General features: G+C 33.0%; 1 protein-coding gene and 1 pseudogene across 1 annotated transcript in view; both read left to right on the top strand.

Moving 5' to 3' along the window:
- Prp4k (Pre-mRNA processing factor 4 kinase) overlaps positions 1-6,578 on the top strand; it is a gene marked incomplete at its 5' end in the record, with an annotated part of 68,836 nt that extends 62,258 nt beyond the window's left edge. Inside the window, 2 exons of the mRNA XM_089097648.1 lie at positions 2,168-2,400; positions 6,244-6,578. Of these exons, the coding sequence (XP_088953774.1) occupies positions 2,168-2,400; positions 6,244-6,450 (440 nt within the window). The remainder of the gene's footprint in view (positions 1-2,167; positions 2,401-6,243) is intronic.
- Positions 6,579-13,712: 7,134 nt separating this feature from the next.
- On the top strand, positions 13,713-15,182 carry LOC148946265 (sialin pseudogene; annotated as a pseudogene).
- The last annotated feature ends 1,859 nt before the right edge of the window (positions 15,183-17,041 follow it).

Here is a 17,041-nt window from a genome sequence, read left to right on the forward strand (position 1 = left end):
AGCTTTCTCTTGACAAAATATCTAACAAAAATTGAATAAAATAGCTCACACACCCTACAGAATTGGTTAAGAAACCTAGCCATGTATTGAGGCATTGCAGATGAGTATGCCAATACTCATAAGAGGTTCCCTGTACCCGCAATGTCTATTGCACGTACTTTTCCTCATTACCCTTCATGGAATAGGTCAGTTTCCATAATAAATACTGATTTCTCAAAGTGGAATAAAAATTTAACCCCCATTGCTTTTGTCCAGAAAAAATTTGCTGAACTTAATACAATTACTTATAAAAACCATTTCCAAATATTTGTTGATGGGTCCAAAATGAATGAGAAGGTAGCAAGTGGTGCCTTGCTTCCTCACCTGAAAATTGCAAGGGGTGAGAGATTGTATAATAATGTATTTATAATGTCTGCAGAGTTGAGTGCCATAATCATGGCATTAGAACACCTTATGGAAAATAAACCCTTGATTGCTAATTCAAATAATATTATAGTTTATTCTGACTCTTTATCAAGACTTAAGTTGCTGTCTTCAGCTCCTCAGTATAAGCTGGATATTGACAATTATCATTGTCTTATTATTATTGATAATCTTGCTTCAAGTAGCATAAGAACTTATCTTCAGTATATTCCTAGCCACTCTGGTATAAGTGGTAATCATCAGGTTGATGAAATAGCAAAAAATGCTATAAATATTGACCATCCAAGTGGGAGACCAATCCCCATCAGAGATATTTACCAATGGAGACTATCAGATATTATGTTTAATAAGAAAAATCCTACTCTTTCCCCCTTTCTCAATAAGTACTTTTCTAAAATGTATCATAGAATTCGTTCTGGAACAAATGGACTAAACTTTCTTGCATTCTTGTATCAGTTTCCTAATTCAAGTGGTTCAGTTCCCCTGTCCCCTCTTTGCAGGTATTGTAATATGAAAAATGAAACAATTGACCACTGCCTATTTGAATGTAATATGCTGACGTCTGTACAGCAAACCTTGCATTGTAAACTGTTAAAGTGCTTCAAACACCACAAAATCTCACTAACAGCTAAGAGCCTAGCTGACTATACCAGCACACAGAACACAGATATCAATATCTATCATCTTATATTTGAACTCCTTGAGTCAAAAGATCTACTGAAAGATATCTGAGAATATATAATAAATAAGAGACAACCAAGCCAGTAGCTCTGTAGCCCGTAGAGTGAAGCAAAAGGAAAAGGGCTAAATAGTATCAACTGAAAAGCCCGCCTGCTGTGAAATAGACGAAGAAGAACTGATATGCCTGGAGCCCGATCTTCACTGCCACATCCCCCCTCCACTTCCCCCCTATCAAGGGAAGTGGCAACTAATTACTACACTATACTAAGTAGAAGATTGCTAGTAGACTTAATTCTATGCCCGTGTCTAGGTAAAACAAAATATTTTGAAAATTGTAAATAATCTAATTCACTATTTAATAATTTAAAAATAATTGAAATAAAAATAAAACTAATAAGTTAAAATAAATTATATAATAAATTTAACAAATAATTTTGTAAAAGAATGCTCAACCTTATCTCGAGATAGCTCATGATATCTTGAGTTTAGTTTTCTTTCCCTTTGCACTCGAAATTCCCGGCAATATGTTTAAACCTAGCTTGGGACAGCAAGCGGAAAGTGATTTTTTGCTGAGTTAATTGACCTACGTTGACATAATTCGATTGACACTGGACAATGCAAAATCTTTGAAGACTTTGAGCACGTCACCAAATGCCATTTTTGTCATTTAATGCGGGAACTGTACGATTTAAATGAAAATAGAGGCCATCTAGTGTCAATTTCGTTTATTTACGCCAAATTAGCATATCTCAATTTGGGGTGTTTTGCGGGAACACGGTTGTCTGGAAAATTTCATTTCGGTAACAAAAAGATGTCATAGCTTTTTTCGCAGTATTTCAAGCGTCACTTTAACGTTATTGGTGATATTATAGAAGCGTCATTGATTTAATTGTTTGACGTCTTTTAAATATCCTATTTGTTGACATTTGTAATAGAACTTGCTCTTTTGGTTTATGTTTTTTTTATGTTTTTGCTGTTTTTTTTTGTATTTACTGATTTCTCCGATGGAAGAATCGTTTTCTACTCTACTCAGTTGCAACTAATATTTAATTCTTACTTGCAGGTTTATCCTACGATTTCGGAATTGATTTATGGTCAGCCGCTTGCACCATCTACGAATTGTATACAGGACGGATTTTGTTTTCTGGATCAACTAACAACCAGATGCTGAAATTCATCATTGACGTGAAAGGAAAATTTCCTAACAAACTTCTGAGAAAAGGACAGTTCAAAGATGCCCATTTTGATGCTAACTATAACTTTCTCTACAGGGATATTGATAAAATAACTGAAAGGGTGAGTGTTAAGTCCTAATTTCTTGGCGGAAAATGTTCGGGAATTTAATTATGTGCATAAGGGGGATAAGGGTCGTTGTCTCTCCTCTAAGTACTGTCTGACTCAGGTATTGTATCCAGTTTTTTTTTGTGGGGGGGGGGGCCTGCAAAAGGTTTTTTTCTGTGGGGGGGGGGTACAAAAAGCTTTTAAAAAAAGTATCAAAAATGTGTTTATATTCATTTTTCTTATGTTTTTACGAGTCGGACTAACTTTTTTTTGGGGGGGGGGGGTTCAAAGCTCGTAACCCCTCACCCACTGGATACAGCCTTGGTCTGAGTACCTCTTCTAAGTTCATCTCATCTCAGTATAACATTTCTGAAAGCGAAACATTTATAATGTAAGATGTTTTCGCACCGTAAAAGGGCTTCTACACCCCCCCCCCCCCCCGTCACATGATGACGATGTCGAGCTATTATTAAAAGAGTTCAGGAAAGTGATAAGTGACTGAAATGTTGTGCTCTTGAAAGTAGTTTATTAGGAATTTAAAGTGTTGCCTTAAACCATAGAATATAATAATAAAAATAAAACATTGGCAGCAAGCTAAGTATGAGCTTGCTTAGCAAAGAAGCAAAGTCAAATATTCTGTAAGTTATGAGATTTTTTTTTCGTTTAAAGAATTTTTCATTGATTATGAGATACCTAGGGCTTGGTTAGTTTGCAGAAACCAGACTAGTATAAAAAAGTGTACAAATTTATTTATCTGACCGTTTGAAAAAAACGAATCTTCTATCTTTGGCCAAATGTAAAGGAAATAAAAAAAAAATATAACAAGAAATTGTTCCAATTTTTTGTTTCCCCTGGCGTATTTACATACAGCAGTTATAGTAAGTAGACATTTTGGTGCAAAATGGTGTAAATGTCTTGCATATTTTATTTACGTTCTTTTTCCTAATTTTGTAGCAACGTTTGCAGTTTTTTGCGTCTGACAAACTTGACATTTTCTATAAGTTTGTACACTGTATTATTAATAATCATAATTTAGTTATTGGGAGGAAGTGAATGTTGGGTTAATACTAGATCCATTTTTTGTATTTGTTCTTTAATTATGGATCTATAGTGTTTTTCTATTTTTCGCTTAAAGCTACATAGTAATTGCAAGTTATGTGTAGATTCTAATCATACGAAATAACAATCTGCTCCCGGCAATTGAATATTTTGAGTTGTCACATTTTGGAAACAATAGGCTACCTTTTATTGGAAATGGTAGCATACATTATTTTCAAATTAATTTTAGCCAAAACTGGGGCAATTTGGAATTTCTCAGACGCCAGTAATCAATAATGCTGGACTGATAACTATATGGAGCATCAAAATCAAAGCGTACTTGTAGTTTATTTCTATGCCATCATCAGGGTACCCTATCACCAAATAATGTAGGTAACTTGCTAGAGTGGAAACTCGCGCTTGTGTTTACAAACTCACCAAAGCCATCTAGCATTCGGCATTTCTTAGGATTTATCAGTGCAGTAATAAGGCAAAAATTATTCAGTTATAAGTTTCTACTGTCATTGTGTAAAGTAAGTAATCATACTAACTACGCTTGACTACCAAGGACCCTGCGTCGGCCCTGCAGTGTGTTGCTACTACCGGGTCTGATCTCTGGGTCCAATGTTACCCAGCTAAGGTCAAACCCTTTGCATCACCACAGGTTTCTCAGTTTCTGAAAATAAACAATGACGAAGCTTGAAAAAAGTCAAATGATAGGTGGTGTTTGTAATTTTGTTGACAACACTGCCAGTTTCCGCTTTGTAAGTTATGCGTACTCTGCCCTTAACTTACTGAAGACGAATATGGTCCTCTAAAATTTTATGAGTCAAATAGTTCTTGATGATATATTTACATTATGTTGTAAAAGTTTTTTTTGTCCAATTAAATTTATGTTTTATTCACTTTTGGTTTATAAAGCTTGTCGTTCTTAGATTTTAATCTTTGGTTTTCTCCAAAAATTCATTTTGCTTTTCAAAACAAACATTTTCAAAAAACTATTGTGCGTTAGCGCGTAATAAAAGTTGTTACAAAGAAAAAAGAATGGACAACGACGATACAATTTTTAATAGTTTGTTAAGAAATGACGATTGATTTAAGATATGATCAAAAATAATTAGCAAATAATGGTTTCTAATGACAGATAGGGGAAAATGATAGCGGTAGAAGCTAATCTCCAATTGTCGTTCATTTATTGACTAATTCTTTATTATGGTAAAAGTGACTGAATTTTCCAGGAGTTTTATTTCTAGAAAGTTTATTTTGTAGAAATTTAAATCAGGATTTTTTATTTGTTTTTATCAATAAAACAGTTCGTGTCTAAGAACTGTGAGTAAAGAGTTTCTTTCCCCTCTTTTTGCCGAAGTTTTGTAATTTTTAAATAATATTTCCTCTCACAGTTCAATGGCCTGTGTTTTTTAGCGGTAGTTCTTAAGAACTTGAGATCGAAGTGTGTAGCTTTAGCGCAAAGAACAAGGGCTACGGAGCCTCTCCATCTTCCCTGAAGTGTGGTTTAGAAAAAAATATGTCCCAAATACTACATTAATAATATATTTTGATAGATTCGTTTGTCTGTCTTGCATCACGATTAACGGGGGGGGGGGATCATAGATATACTGCTTAAAGCTATGTATTTGAGTATTACTAGTTAGTGGAATTTTAAAGAATTATTATTTTTAGAGGGAATAGAGAATGTTTATTTTTCCTAGAGTTTGATTTCCCCTACCCCTTAGAAACGTTCTCGTGAATTTGTCAATCACTTAAAATACTGCTTAAAGCTATGTATTTGAGTAGGACTAGTTAGTGGAATTTTAAAGACTTATTATTTTTAGAGGGAATAGAGAATGTTTATTGTTCCTAGAGTTTGATTTCCCCTACCCCTTAGAAACGTTCTCGTGAATTTGTCAATCACAAAAAAAGAAACTCCAAGATTCCCACTTAGAAAGCCATTCGATGTTAAGCAATGCAATTTTTTTTTTTTTTTTTTTTTTTGTTGTTGTCAAATAGCATATATTTTGTTACTCCAACTTGTTTTACCCAAGCTGTTCATTTTTGTATTCCCTGTTATTTTTCAATCCTGTTATTTTTCAAACCCATTGCGCCACCACAGAAGCAATGAAATTTTAATTGTCTATTTTGAATATTTTGCCGAAAAGAATGGTGAAAAAATCGTTAGTTTGTTATGTTATACTTCATATTTGAGTTATTACTGCGTCTTCGAGGACTTTTCCTGTCAAGTTTGTGTAAAAACAATATGTCCTACTCCCCCCCCCCTTCCGTATCAAGAAATAGTAAAATTCAAGATTTTTTTTTCCAAATTATATTTGGGTAATTTTTTTTAGTTCATTTTTTACTTTGTTACAAGTGGCATAGAGGGCAGAGCCCCATTATAAAAATCTATTACCTTTTCCACCTAGTAAAATCTTCCGAGTTTTTCTGAACTAAAGTTTGTTTTTTTTTAATCAGATTCTTTCTTTGAAAGTTGAAAAGCACATTTTCATTGTGGATACTCGTAGCATAAGTTCTTTTTGTTTGTTTGGATTATTTTTTTATTCATCTCTTGGGGAATTATTTTTAGGTATTATATTTTGAATGATGCCATTATGCATTATGACTTAATCAGTTTTTTTTGTCTCCTTCGGATTCTACACGCGATTCATCATTTCCCCAAGAATTAGAAAAAAAACCTTATGATTTATCAAAATATTAATTAAATCGCTGCGAAATACAGCCCTCTTCAACATTTTGGTCTTACTCCTTTATTTTTGACAAAATTTGGAAAATTATATATCTTTTTAGTAACTGTAAATAATCTTCCAGGAGAAGGTAGTCACATTGACCACTATTAACCCGACCAGAGACCTTTTGGCTGAGCTCCAAGGCTCGCATGAAGTTCCTGGTGACCAGCAAAGGAAAGTTCAACAATTGAAGGACCTTTTAGATAAAATGCTTGTCTTGGACCCTGCGAAGAGGATATCAATTAGTCATGCCCTGACACACCCTTTCCTTTCTGATAAAATAGATTAATGCCTCTTCTACTATATTGTTTTGTAGTGAATTGTGATTTGGTTATATTAAATAATGTGTTTATAAATTGTTTTTAATTAATTTTTTATGACTACATTTTTGTATAAGATGAAAATAGACTGAATAGAGTTTTGGGTACATGATTTTGACAAGATCCGGTGCTAGACGGCAAAAGTACTGCCACAGACCAAGTACGTTTTTTTCCAAATTCGCCCCTGTTACACTGGATTATAGTAATGAGTCTCAAGAGCAGGCATGTCAATGAGTGGCCAATGGACAATTTTTAAGCACAATATTTTTAAGCACAACTTTTATTCTGTCATTCCAACTGTTTATTTCCAGCTTTTTCAACCATCTACCTTTTATCAACTGCTTTTTTAGCCATATATCTTTTTTCAACTGCTTTTTCAACCTTCTACTTTTTACACCATCTGTTTTTCCAGCCATATCTAATGTAAATTTGAAGTTCTAAGGGGGGCAGCAGCCACCCCTGCCCCTCTCCTCCCTCCATACACCCATGCTTCAGAGTATTCAGGGTCGCAAACATACTCTAGAGATGTTAAATTCTCTAAAGATGTTAAATGTGCTTAAAAATTTTGTTAAAAATAGTTCAAACATCAGATAATAAAAGCTCCGAGGTTGACACAAACCCATTTTTTCACTTTGATAGTGTTACTTTGATATCAGTTTTGATGCTTTGATGAATATTTTTTTTTGAAGTTTGATTTTGAAATAAGGAATTTTTAAAAACTTAAAAAATTTTTGCAATCAAAAACGAACAAAAATTAATTAAAAAAAACGTTCCGAAAAATAATTTTTTCAAAGAAAAGTAAAGGCCATTTTAAACTTAAGCTCAGCAGATACAGATACCTTTTAAGAACTGGATAAGAAAATATTTGTAATATAATCCGTTTTCAGTTAAGCGCCAATGACGCAGTAGGCTTTTGGTTTTTATTTATAGTTAGGAAAGGAGGCAGTGAAAGTGTAGTGAAGTGAAACTATATTCGTCTTTAACAACTTTAAAAAGAGCTAATAAATTAAGTTGAATATTTGATGTATAATGATATTAATTGCTGAAAGCTCATCAGTTAGAAATGTTATTATAATTTTAGTGTTTATTTTCAATATAAACTACAAAAGAAACTTTTTGTACTATAATTCGTTTTCATCAAAGTGCCAATGACGCTGTAGGTTTTAGACTTTAACAGTAAGAGAAGGACGTGATACCCAAACTTTTGTTTGTAGTGATTTTTGTTCGTTTCAAGCTTGATTTGTATGTTCAATTTTAAGTTTCACTCCTTTAAGATACACCCGTTCACTCACATTACTGTACGATTTGTGCTAGCTTGCGTTGATTGTTTATTTAATTTCTGCTTATGTTTGTCATCAGTAAGGCTTAAATAATTCAATATTTTTTTCGTCCTTGGCATGGCTTTCACATTCCATATATTCAATGCTCGCTCCGGGGTCTATAAATTCATTTAGATTATTACTTGTTGTATGTTTTTGCTATGATTGTTTATTTAATTTTTGTTCGTTTTGGGTTTCATTTATCCTTTAATAGTAATTTCTGGTCTTTTTGGGTTTGAATTTTAAAAGGTATTTGTATCTGCTGAGCATAAGTTTAAAATGGCCTTTACTTTTCTTTGAAAAACTTATTTTTCGGAAAGTTTTTTTTTTAATTAATAACAAAAAAAGGCAAATAAACATACATCCGTGATCTTTATTCTGGCATTAACACCAAATTCCATATTTTTGCAGATAGGAGCTTGAAATTTCTACAATAAAGTTCTCTGATACGCTGAAACTGATGGTGTGATTTTCATTAAGATTCTACGACTTGTAGGGGTGTTCTCCACCTTTTTTCGAAAATAAGGCAAATTTTCCAAGGCTCGTAACTTTTGATGGATAAAACTAAACTTGATGAAACTTATATATTTAAAATCAGCGTAAAAATTCAATTCTTTTGATGTATTTATTGATATTAAAATTCCGTTTTTTAGAGTTTCGTTAACTATTGAGACGAGTCGCTCTTAGTATACAGTTCGTTACCACGAATTGTTTGATAATGTCTAAAGAAAAATATGTGTTACATCATCCTCTATATAATGATTCCATTTAATATTTCAGATACTATGGGTTACATTTCGCTCTGCAATGTAAAGCAATAAATGAAAAAGACTGATGTATAAACTTCAGAGAGGGCTCATTTGATTGAAAATAGAAAGTTCTAGAAAAATAAAACTTTCCGAAAAATAATTTTTTCAAATAAAATTAAAGGCCATTTTAAACTTAAGATAATTAGATAAATATACCTGTTAAAATTAAAAATCAACACGACTAGAAATTACAATTAAAGAATAAATGAAACCCAAAACGAACAGAAATTAAATAAACAATCATAGCAAAAATATACAACAAGTAAGAATATAAATGAATAAATAGATCTTAAAGAGAGCAATGCTTAGATTGAACATGAAAATCAAGCTTAAGATTAAAGAAAAATATTTTCCTATTGAAGTACAAATGAAACTTAAAACGAACAGGAATTAAATAAGCAGCCAATGCAAAAAAACATACAATAAATATTAATGTAAATTAATAAATAAATCTTAAAACGAGTGAAACTTAAATTGAATATGCAAATCAAGCTTGAAACGGACAAAAATCACTACAAACAAGAGTTTGGGTATAACTTCCTTCTCTCAGTGAAAAAGTGTAAAATCTGCTTCGTCATTGGCGCTTTACTGAAAAGTATATGTGTCTTGAACAGTCTTAGAAAGTGTAAAAACATCAAATTGAATATTTGATGAATAATGATATTAATTGTTGAAAGATCCATCAGTTCAAGAATTTATTTCACTGTAAATGTTTTTTTTTATTTTCAATGCTGTAAGAACTGGAAAAGAAAATATTTGTAATATAATCCGTTTTCAGTTAAGCGCCAATGACGCAGTAGGCTTTTGGTTTTTTTGCAGTTAGGAAAGGAGGCAGTATACAAATACTTTTTTGCAGTGAGAGTGTATTCGTCTTGAACATCTTTAAAAAGAGCTAATAAATTAAACTGAATATTTGATGTATAATGATATTAATTGCTGAAAGCTCATCAGTTCATAATGTTACTATAATTTTAATGTTTATTTTCAATATTAAGTACAAAAGAAAATATTTGTCATAAAATTAGTTTTCAGTAAAGCGGTCTTAGACTTTTACGTCTAAAAGGGAATCAGGCAGCTGGCACTCTGAATATTATTTATGTTTTGCATTTTATGCCATTTTCAGTTACTATGATCTAGGGTTCACTCTTTACTTTATCAATAGATGTTTTTATTTCTAGGTACTATATACCTTGGTTTTTTCTTTACTAGGTTTAAGCTATTTCTACAACCACAATGTCAATAAAAGATGCACAATCCCCATTTATAATGGACTTCCTTGCCAATCTCTTGTATAATGCCAGCTACCACTGTAACCCTGATTACAGTTCGTTCATTTTTGTAATCGTAATAAAAAAAACAATATTTAGAATAAATTAATTTTTTTGACACAAAAAAAGCATTTTCGTACACAAGATGATGATATACTTTAAAGGATGTTTTGGGTAACAGCGATGATGACAAAGTTCGTTTTTTACTAGTTCCTGCTATATTCGGTATTAATATAGATTGTTTTTCATAAACTGTAATATATTATTTAAGATCTGTCTTATAACGAGTATTGTTAAATTCTTCGACATGGTAACAAGATAGGAGAATTATGAAATTTCTTTGGTGAATTACATTCTTGATTAGGGGATATTAATTTTTGTTTTTCACCAGCCTGTTGAAACTCGATTTCATTATGCTTAGTCAAACGTCATTGAAAACATCGATTGAAAAATTACGTCATTATTATTTCTTGGCGCAGGTTTTTCTAAGATTATCTTTTTACCGTTTTTAAGACAAAGAGTTAAAAAGAGCAAAATAATTTGATTATTTGGGGCTTCAGATTTTGATGTCCAATGTTTTGATTAGTAGAATATTAAAAAATATATTTAAAATTCTTTATTGTTAGTCCGTCACTCAACAATTGATATTTATAAGACTCAAAGCTTATCACTTAGAGCGTTTAAATATGGAATTTGAAGCAACTAGTTTTTTGAAGGAGGACAAAAGCGATGCCACTGTTCTTTGTAAACAAACAGTATTGCTTTTGTTCTCCTTCAAAAAACTAGTTGCTTCAAATTCCATATTTAAACGCTCTAAATGATGAGCTTTGAGTCTTATAAATATCAATTGTTGAGTGACGGAAAAACAATAAAGAATTTTCAATACATTTTTTTTTAATATTCTACTAATCAAAACATTGGACACCAAAATCTGTCTTGTCATTTCTGTGATATTTTGATCGTCTGACCTCTTTAGTGATGGTATTCAGCATTTTTTTCAGAAGTAGGGTAAAGCTTATACTCGCAGCATCAAATACAAGTTTCAATACGTGTATTTGATATTGATGGTGACCTTTAAGATAAAGTACAATATATTGGCATTATTTTAAAGTTTCAAACATTTTCTAGTAACTAACTGTAAGGAGCAGCTCGGTCAAATAACAGCCGAAATTCTAAAAAAAAGAAGTTCGATAATATTAGCTTTTTTGTAAAACTGTAGAAGCTTATGGTTTTAACATTAGGAATTCGTCACATCAACGTGCTTTTGTAATTAACAAAAACATATTTCAAAATAAAATCAATATTTTTACGAAGAACTTTGTTTTCATGTACTAGATAAATAAATGTTTTCATAGTTTTATTAGAACCATATATGACGTAAATAGGAAAACACTATATTATGACGTTAGGCCTGATGACATTGGTTATGATGTCTTCATTATTATATAATAGGGGGGGGTTAGAATACAAAGCTTAGACAGAAAACATGGTTTCTTCTGAGCAACCTAAACCTAACAAAAGTCAAGAAGAGTATCAGATCCGAGCAATCCAAATATCTTCTTTAAAAAAATTACATAAAGGATCGATATGGTTCTAATAAATGCAGAACATGTAAGTTTCATCAGATATAATTTCATGTTAAAGATTTATCAGTGACGTCATAATCGTAGCTTGTAGCCAGGTCGTCTCTCATTATTCCAATTAAGAAAAAGCGATAGTCTTGTTCCTGTTTTTATATGAAAGTTTACATTAAGGAACGAACTGTAGCCCATAGTAACTGAAGTAATAAAAGGAATCATTATGTAGATGATTATTTTAATCATATTCTTTAAGAAAGCATCATAAGTAGATTATAGTAAAGAACAAACTCAAACCCATAGTAATTATTAATCATCAGTAGGTACTATGTAAGTTTCATTGGTATTATGGCTTTAGAGATGGCTCAAACCTAGTAAAGAACAAACCATAGCACATATTGGACTTAGCTGCTGATTCTTTGAAGTTCGCCTCCTAATATTCAAAAAAGAAAAAGCCGTAGGCTTTTGCCTGTTTGTAATTATAATATTAGGAGAGATATTATCCCTGTTGCAGCGGTAGCTAGCAACCTAGTCCGAGCCTGAGTCAATTTGCCTTATTTTCAAAAAAGGGGGAACACCCCCTAAAAGTCATAGAATTTTATTCAAAATCACACCATAAGATTCAGCGTATCAGAGAACCTTACTGTAGAGGTTTCTAGCTCCTGTCTGTAAAAATGTAGAATTTTGTATTCTTTTGCCAGAAAAAAGATCACGGATGCATGTTTATTTGTTGTTTTTTTCCAGGAGTGATCGTATCGACTCTGTGGTCCTAGAAGGTCGCGAGAGGCTAATTCGAACGGAAATTAAAGTTCTAGTGTCTTTTTTAATTATCGTCTACATATAACGGTTCTTCATAGCTTGGCAGTTATTTTTTACACTATTTCTGAATTTTTAGCTAGTGCGTTCTAGAATCTGTTCTTCACTGAATAAACATAAAAAGCAAATTCTATCAATATATATATATATATATATATATATATATATATATATATATATATATATATATATATATATATATATATATATATTACTTTTACCCAAACTTCTTTTTAAAGTAAAAATGATAAAATATATCACACACAAGTAAAGTCCCTCGGCTTTTTCTTGGCTAGACATTGTAAAGAACGAACTTGAGTTGCAACTGACGTCATCATACCGTTTTATTATACGGTGATTTTTGGTTGTAACCTACGATTAAGACCTCATTATATCTTGCAGACGAAGATATAACTTTTTGTCAAAAATTTATATGATTTATAATATTATGTTTTGTCGGTAAGAAAAATACGTAGCTATAACCATTTCCTTTGAAATTATCCCTTATAGAGCTCTCTATGATGTTCCAGTATCGTGCCAACAGCGGAGGAAAAAAACAAAAAAAAAACAGACGCATCAGATGTAGAATTACAAAAAAACGATTTTTCTTGTTGTTCAATCCAGGAAAGTGTAAGCTTTCTTTATAGAGTTTTTGGCTACGGTAATTTTATCACCGTACTTCAATTTAGACCTTATATAATTTCTTAGGGAATGTCAGGGTATGTTTCAAAACTTCCATTAATTGGTTTTCAAAATTGTATTTTTCTATTTTAAACAAGATAATAGCTATCATTCCGTAATCAGTTATAAATGACATTTGTTTTGCGCTAGCAAGTTTTTTTGCTTTTTTTGGTTACTATGGACCATTATTCAAACTTCACTAGGTTGCAGCTGCCACTGCAACCCTTATGATCGGAATTCATTTGAAGAGATACAAAAATGAAAGCATAGTAAAATAGAGAAGTTTTGTAGTTGCCTTAGAATATTGCCAAATAGCTTATTGCAGATTACGCGACAAAAATCAGATATTTCATTTGTCATTATACAACTGACAAGACGTGTCCAAATGAAGGAAAGAAAATAGTTACTGTCAGACAATATTTTTTGGAAGTCAAATTTTAGTTAATTTTAATATTGGTATAGAAGAGGTATAATATAGAGGAAATTGACAATAGTTGGAAGAACAGTTAGTGTGAAGTAGATTAGAAGCAATGCAGTTAAAAATGCTCAAAGCTTTTTAAAAAAAGATTTACTTTCCACTTAAATTTAGGAAATTTTAAAAACTATCAAAAGCAAATTTATGTGACCTAGTCATTGATTGCCAACAAACAAAATAATTAGAAATAACTTGGAAACATAAAATTACAAGCCTCAGAGAATTTTACCTAGTTTTGGAAAGACTTTGAAATAGAAAATATTTATAACTTTAAAATAATTTTAAAATGGTTGAATTAAGTAATGATAACAAAGGACCAGTGATAGCAGCAAGGGTTATCTTTACCTTCTTAGCCGCTGCTGGGCTCGCCATACTATATGGACTAAAGATTAATATGTCTATTGCTATTGTAGCTATGGTTAATCACACAGAATTGGATAAGACCATTCATGATGATCTGAACAATGATAAGGCCAACGTTACTTACGCATGTACGATTCCGTCGTCATCTAGTCCCAAAACTTCATCAAATCAGGATGGACCCTTCCTCTGGGATGAACGAACCCAGGGACTAATTAAGGGAGCTTTTTTCTGGGGCTATATTATGACACAAATACTTGGTGGCTGGTTAGCCGAAAAATATTCAGCAAAATGGGTATTTTGGATATCTGTCACTGTCAACGCTGTCTTAACGATAATCACTCCATTGGCTGCAAATTTTCATTTTGGGCTCGTGATTGCTGTTCGGTTGGTGGAAGGACTAGCAGCAGGTCTATCCTTGCCGGCAATGCATGTTCTTGTGTCAAAGTGGGCACCTCCAACTGAAAAGGTAAGAATAGGATCATTCATATATTCAGGCATGTCTCTTGGAACGGTAATCTTCTTACCATTTTCTGGAATCTTAGCTGTAAAACTTGGCTGGGCTTGGGTGTTTTACATTCAGGGCACCATAGCAATCATCTGGTGTGTTTTATGGGTATTTTTTGTGTTTGATTCTCCGTTAAATCATAAATTTATCAACTCCGTAGAAAAGCAGTTCCTTATTGATTCCATGAATTTAAAGACGTCGGTCGAAGGCGTAAAGAAACAAAAAGTTCGTCCACCTTGGATAGATATCCTGAAGTCAATGCCATTCTGGGCTATTGTTGTTGGTCACACTTGCAGCAACTGGGGTTGGTACTTTTTTATAGTGGAGCTTCCTACATTTATGAAACAGATTCTTCGATTCGACATTGCTGAAAATGCCGGCTTATCTGCACTTCCACACATTGCCATGTGGATTTTTAGCCTGATCTTAAGTTCGATCATGGAAAAACTACGCAGGGATAACACTATTAAGCAAGGAACTGTCCGAAAAATATGTAATGGAATCTCTACTCTCCTGCCTGCAATATGCCTAGTTGCTGTTTCTTTTTCTGGGTGCACTCGGCTCGTTGTTGTAACTCTCATGATTTTTGGTGTCATGTTCGTCTCTGGAAAGTTCTGTGGATATCTGGTAAACCATATGGACATTGCTCCAAATTATGCAGGTATTTTGCTGGGTCTTACCAACACAGTGGCAACTGTGCCTGGATTTATTGTTCCCATCTTTGTTGGAGAACTAACGCATGGCAATCAAACTCACGAACGTTGGCAAATTATTTTTTGGGTCACAGCCGGAATTTATATCGTAGAATTGATATTCTACACCATATTTGCGTCTGGTGAGGAACAACCATGGAATAAAAAGCCACATAATGGTGAAGACTCTGTCTAGACCTGTTGATTTTCTAAAATTTACATATAAGGAGCGATTTACTTATTGGGGGGAGGGATATCATTCACGAAGCATTGTCTTACGAATTGTTATAATAAATAACGAATATAAAGCTATTATAAAATGCACTTCGATATAGTCACATAAAGGATCTATCCGGGTTGCAGCGGTAGCTAGCAGCCTAGTAAGAGACGATCACGTCCAACACTAAGGAATATAATAACACATAGCTCCTAAAAACAGAGTCAGATCAAAACAAGAAGGACACTTTTAGAACCGCCTTGTCCGAAACCCTTGTACAGGAAAGTTACCGTCCCTTGGCTTGAACAACGAGAGAAATATATTGGCTTTAAAATCAAAAAAAGGAGCTGCAACCGAGATATTCTGCATCGAGGGCATCTTTTTTTTCTTTTTTTTTCTCCACAGCTAGCGGGACACTGGGACGTCATAAGAGAGCTGATTAATGGCTCACTTTAAGGGAAATTGATGCGTTTAAAAACCAATCAGTCAAAAATCAGGAAATCTCAGTAGTTTTGTTAATCTCTTTTCTATAAACTAAAGTCAATGATTGAGATATTGGGTCCACTGACTTTATTCCTGACAGCTTCATGTGCTGAGTGGCACTCTCCTGAATTTATTGACTACTTACGGACTGTCCATAAATTGGACCTAGTGTTGCAAAAATGACCCCAACAGAGTTGACGTGTATAGATCCGTTTGCAGTTTCCATGCACTCTTACGGAAAATGGACAACTATCTTTAATGATCGAGAATCTATTCCTCACTGAATCAACAAAAAAAGCAAATTCCATCAATATATATATATATATATATATATATATATATATATATATATATATATATATATATATATATATATATATATATATATATATATATATATATTACTTTTACCCAAATTTCTTTTTAAAGTAACAATGATAAAATATATCACACACAAGTAAAGTCCCTCGGCTTTTTCTTGGCTAGACATTGTAAAGAACCAAATCGAGTTGTAACTGACGTCATCCAGGCAAAAATAGGAGAGTTCCTTGTTGTCAGCAGTTTGCCTTTCTCGCTGTCAGACAAACTTATCCATCTTCTCAAGTTCTTACCTGAGAAGGATGTCCTAAACCGTGTGACGGCAGGAAAGCAAAAATATTGTTCGACAGGGATTGTACCCCCACTATCGGCAAGAGCTGGTAAATGACCTCAAAGCCTCCAAGTTCTCGATTATTATCAACGAAACAACGGACAATAGTACTTGCAAACAGCTAGCTATTTGTGTGAGTTTTGTAGATGAGAAACTACAGACAAATGTAGACTTCCTAGACTTTGTCACCTGTCCCGATGGGACTGCTGAAGGTGTGTTCCAGAGGGTTGACAGTTGTCTACAATCGCTAAAGGATGCTGGTGTAGATCTAAAGAGCTGAGTTGGCTTTTGTGCCGATACAACAAATATAATGATGGGCATCAACAGCAGTGTGGCAACAAAAATAAAAGCAAAGTATGATTGGGTCATAGTCATCAAATGCTCATGCAATTTGTGTCATCTCTGTGCTCAGTATGCATCGAAGATGTTACCAAAAAGTTTGGAAGATCTTTGCCGCACCGTAAGAAGTCTTCTTACAAGGAAAAGATACAAAGTTCACGGAGAAATGCAAGAGCATCAAAAAGATTGCCCAGAAATTTTATATTGAAGCTGTGTCCCAGCTAGTCAACCGATTTCCATTTGATCACGACATTTACAACTTTGTAGAGATTGTTGATGTATCTTTTCCAACGGTGAAAGTTAAATCATGTCATATTGTTTGTACTCGGTCTAAGCAAATGGACATTAATTAGGATTAGTGCCTTTG

Source organism: Artemia sp. Qi Xiang Cuo, chromosome 12 (genome assembly GCF_049724085.1).
Source record: "Artemia sp. Qi Xiang Cuo chromosome 12, ASM4972408v1, whole genome shotgun sequence".
In the NCBI taxonomy this organism is placed as follows: Eukaryota; Metazoa; Arthropoda; class Branchiopoda; order Anostraca; family Artemiidae; genus Artemia; species Artemia sp. Qi Xiang Cuo.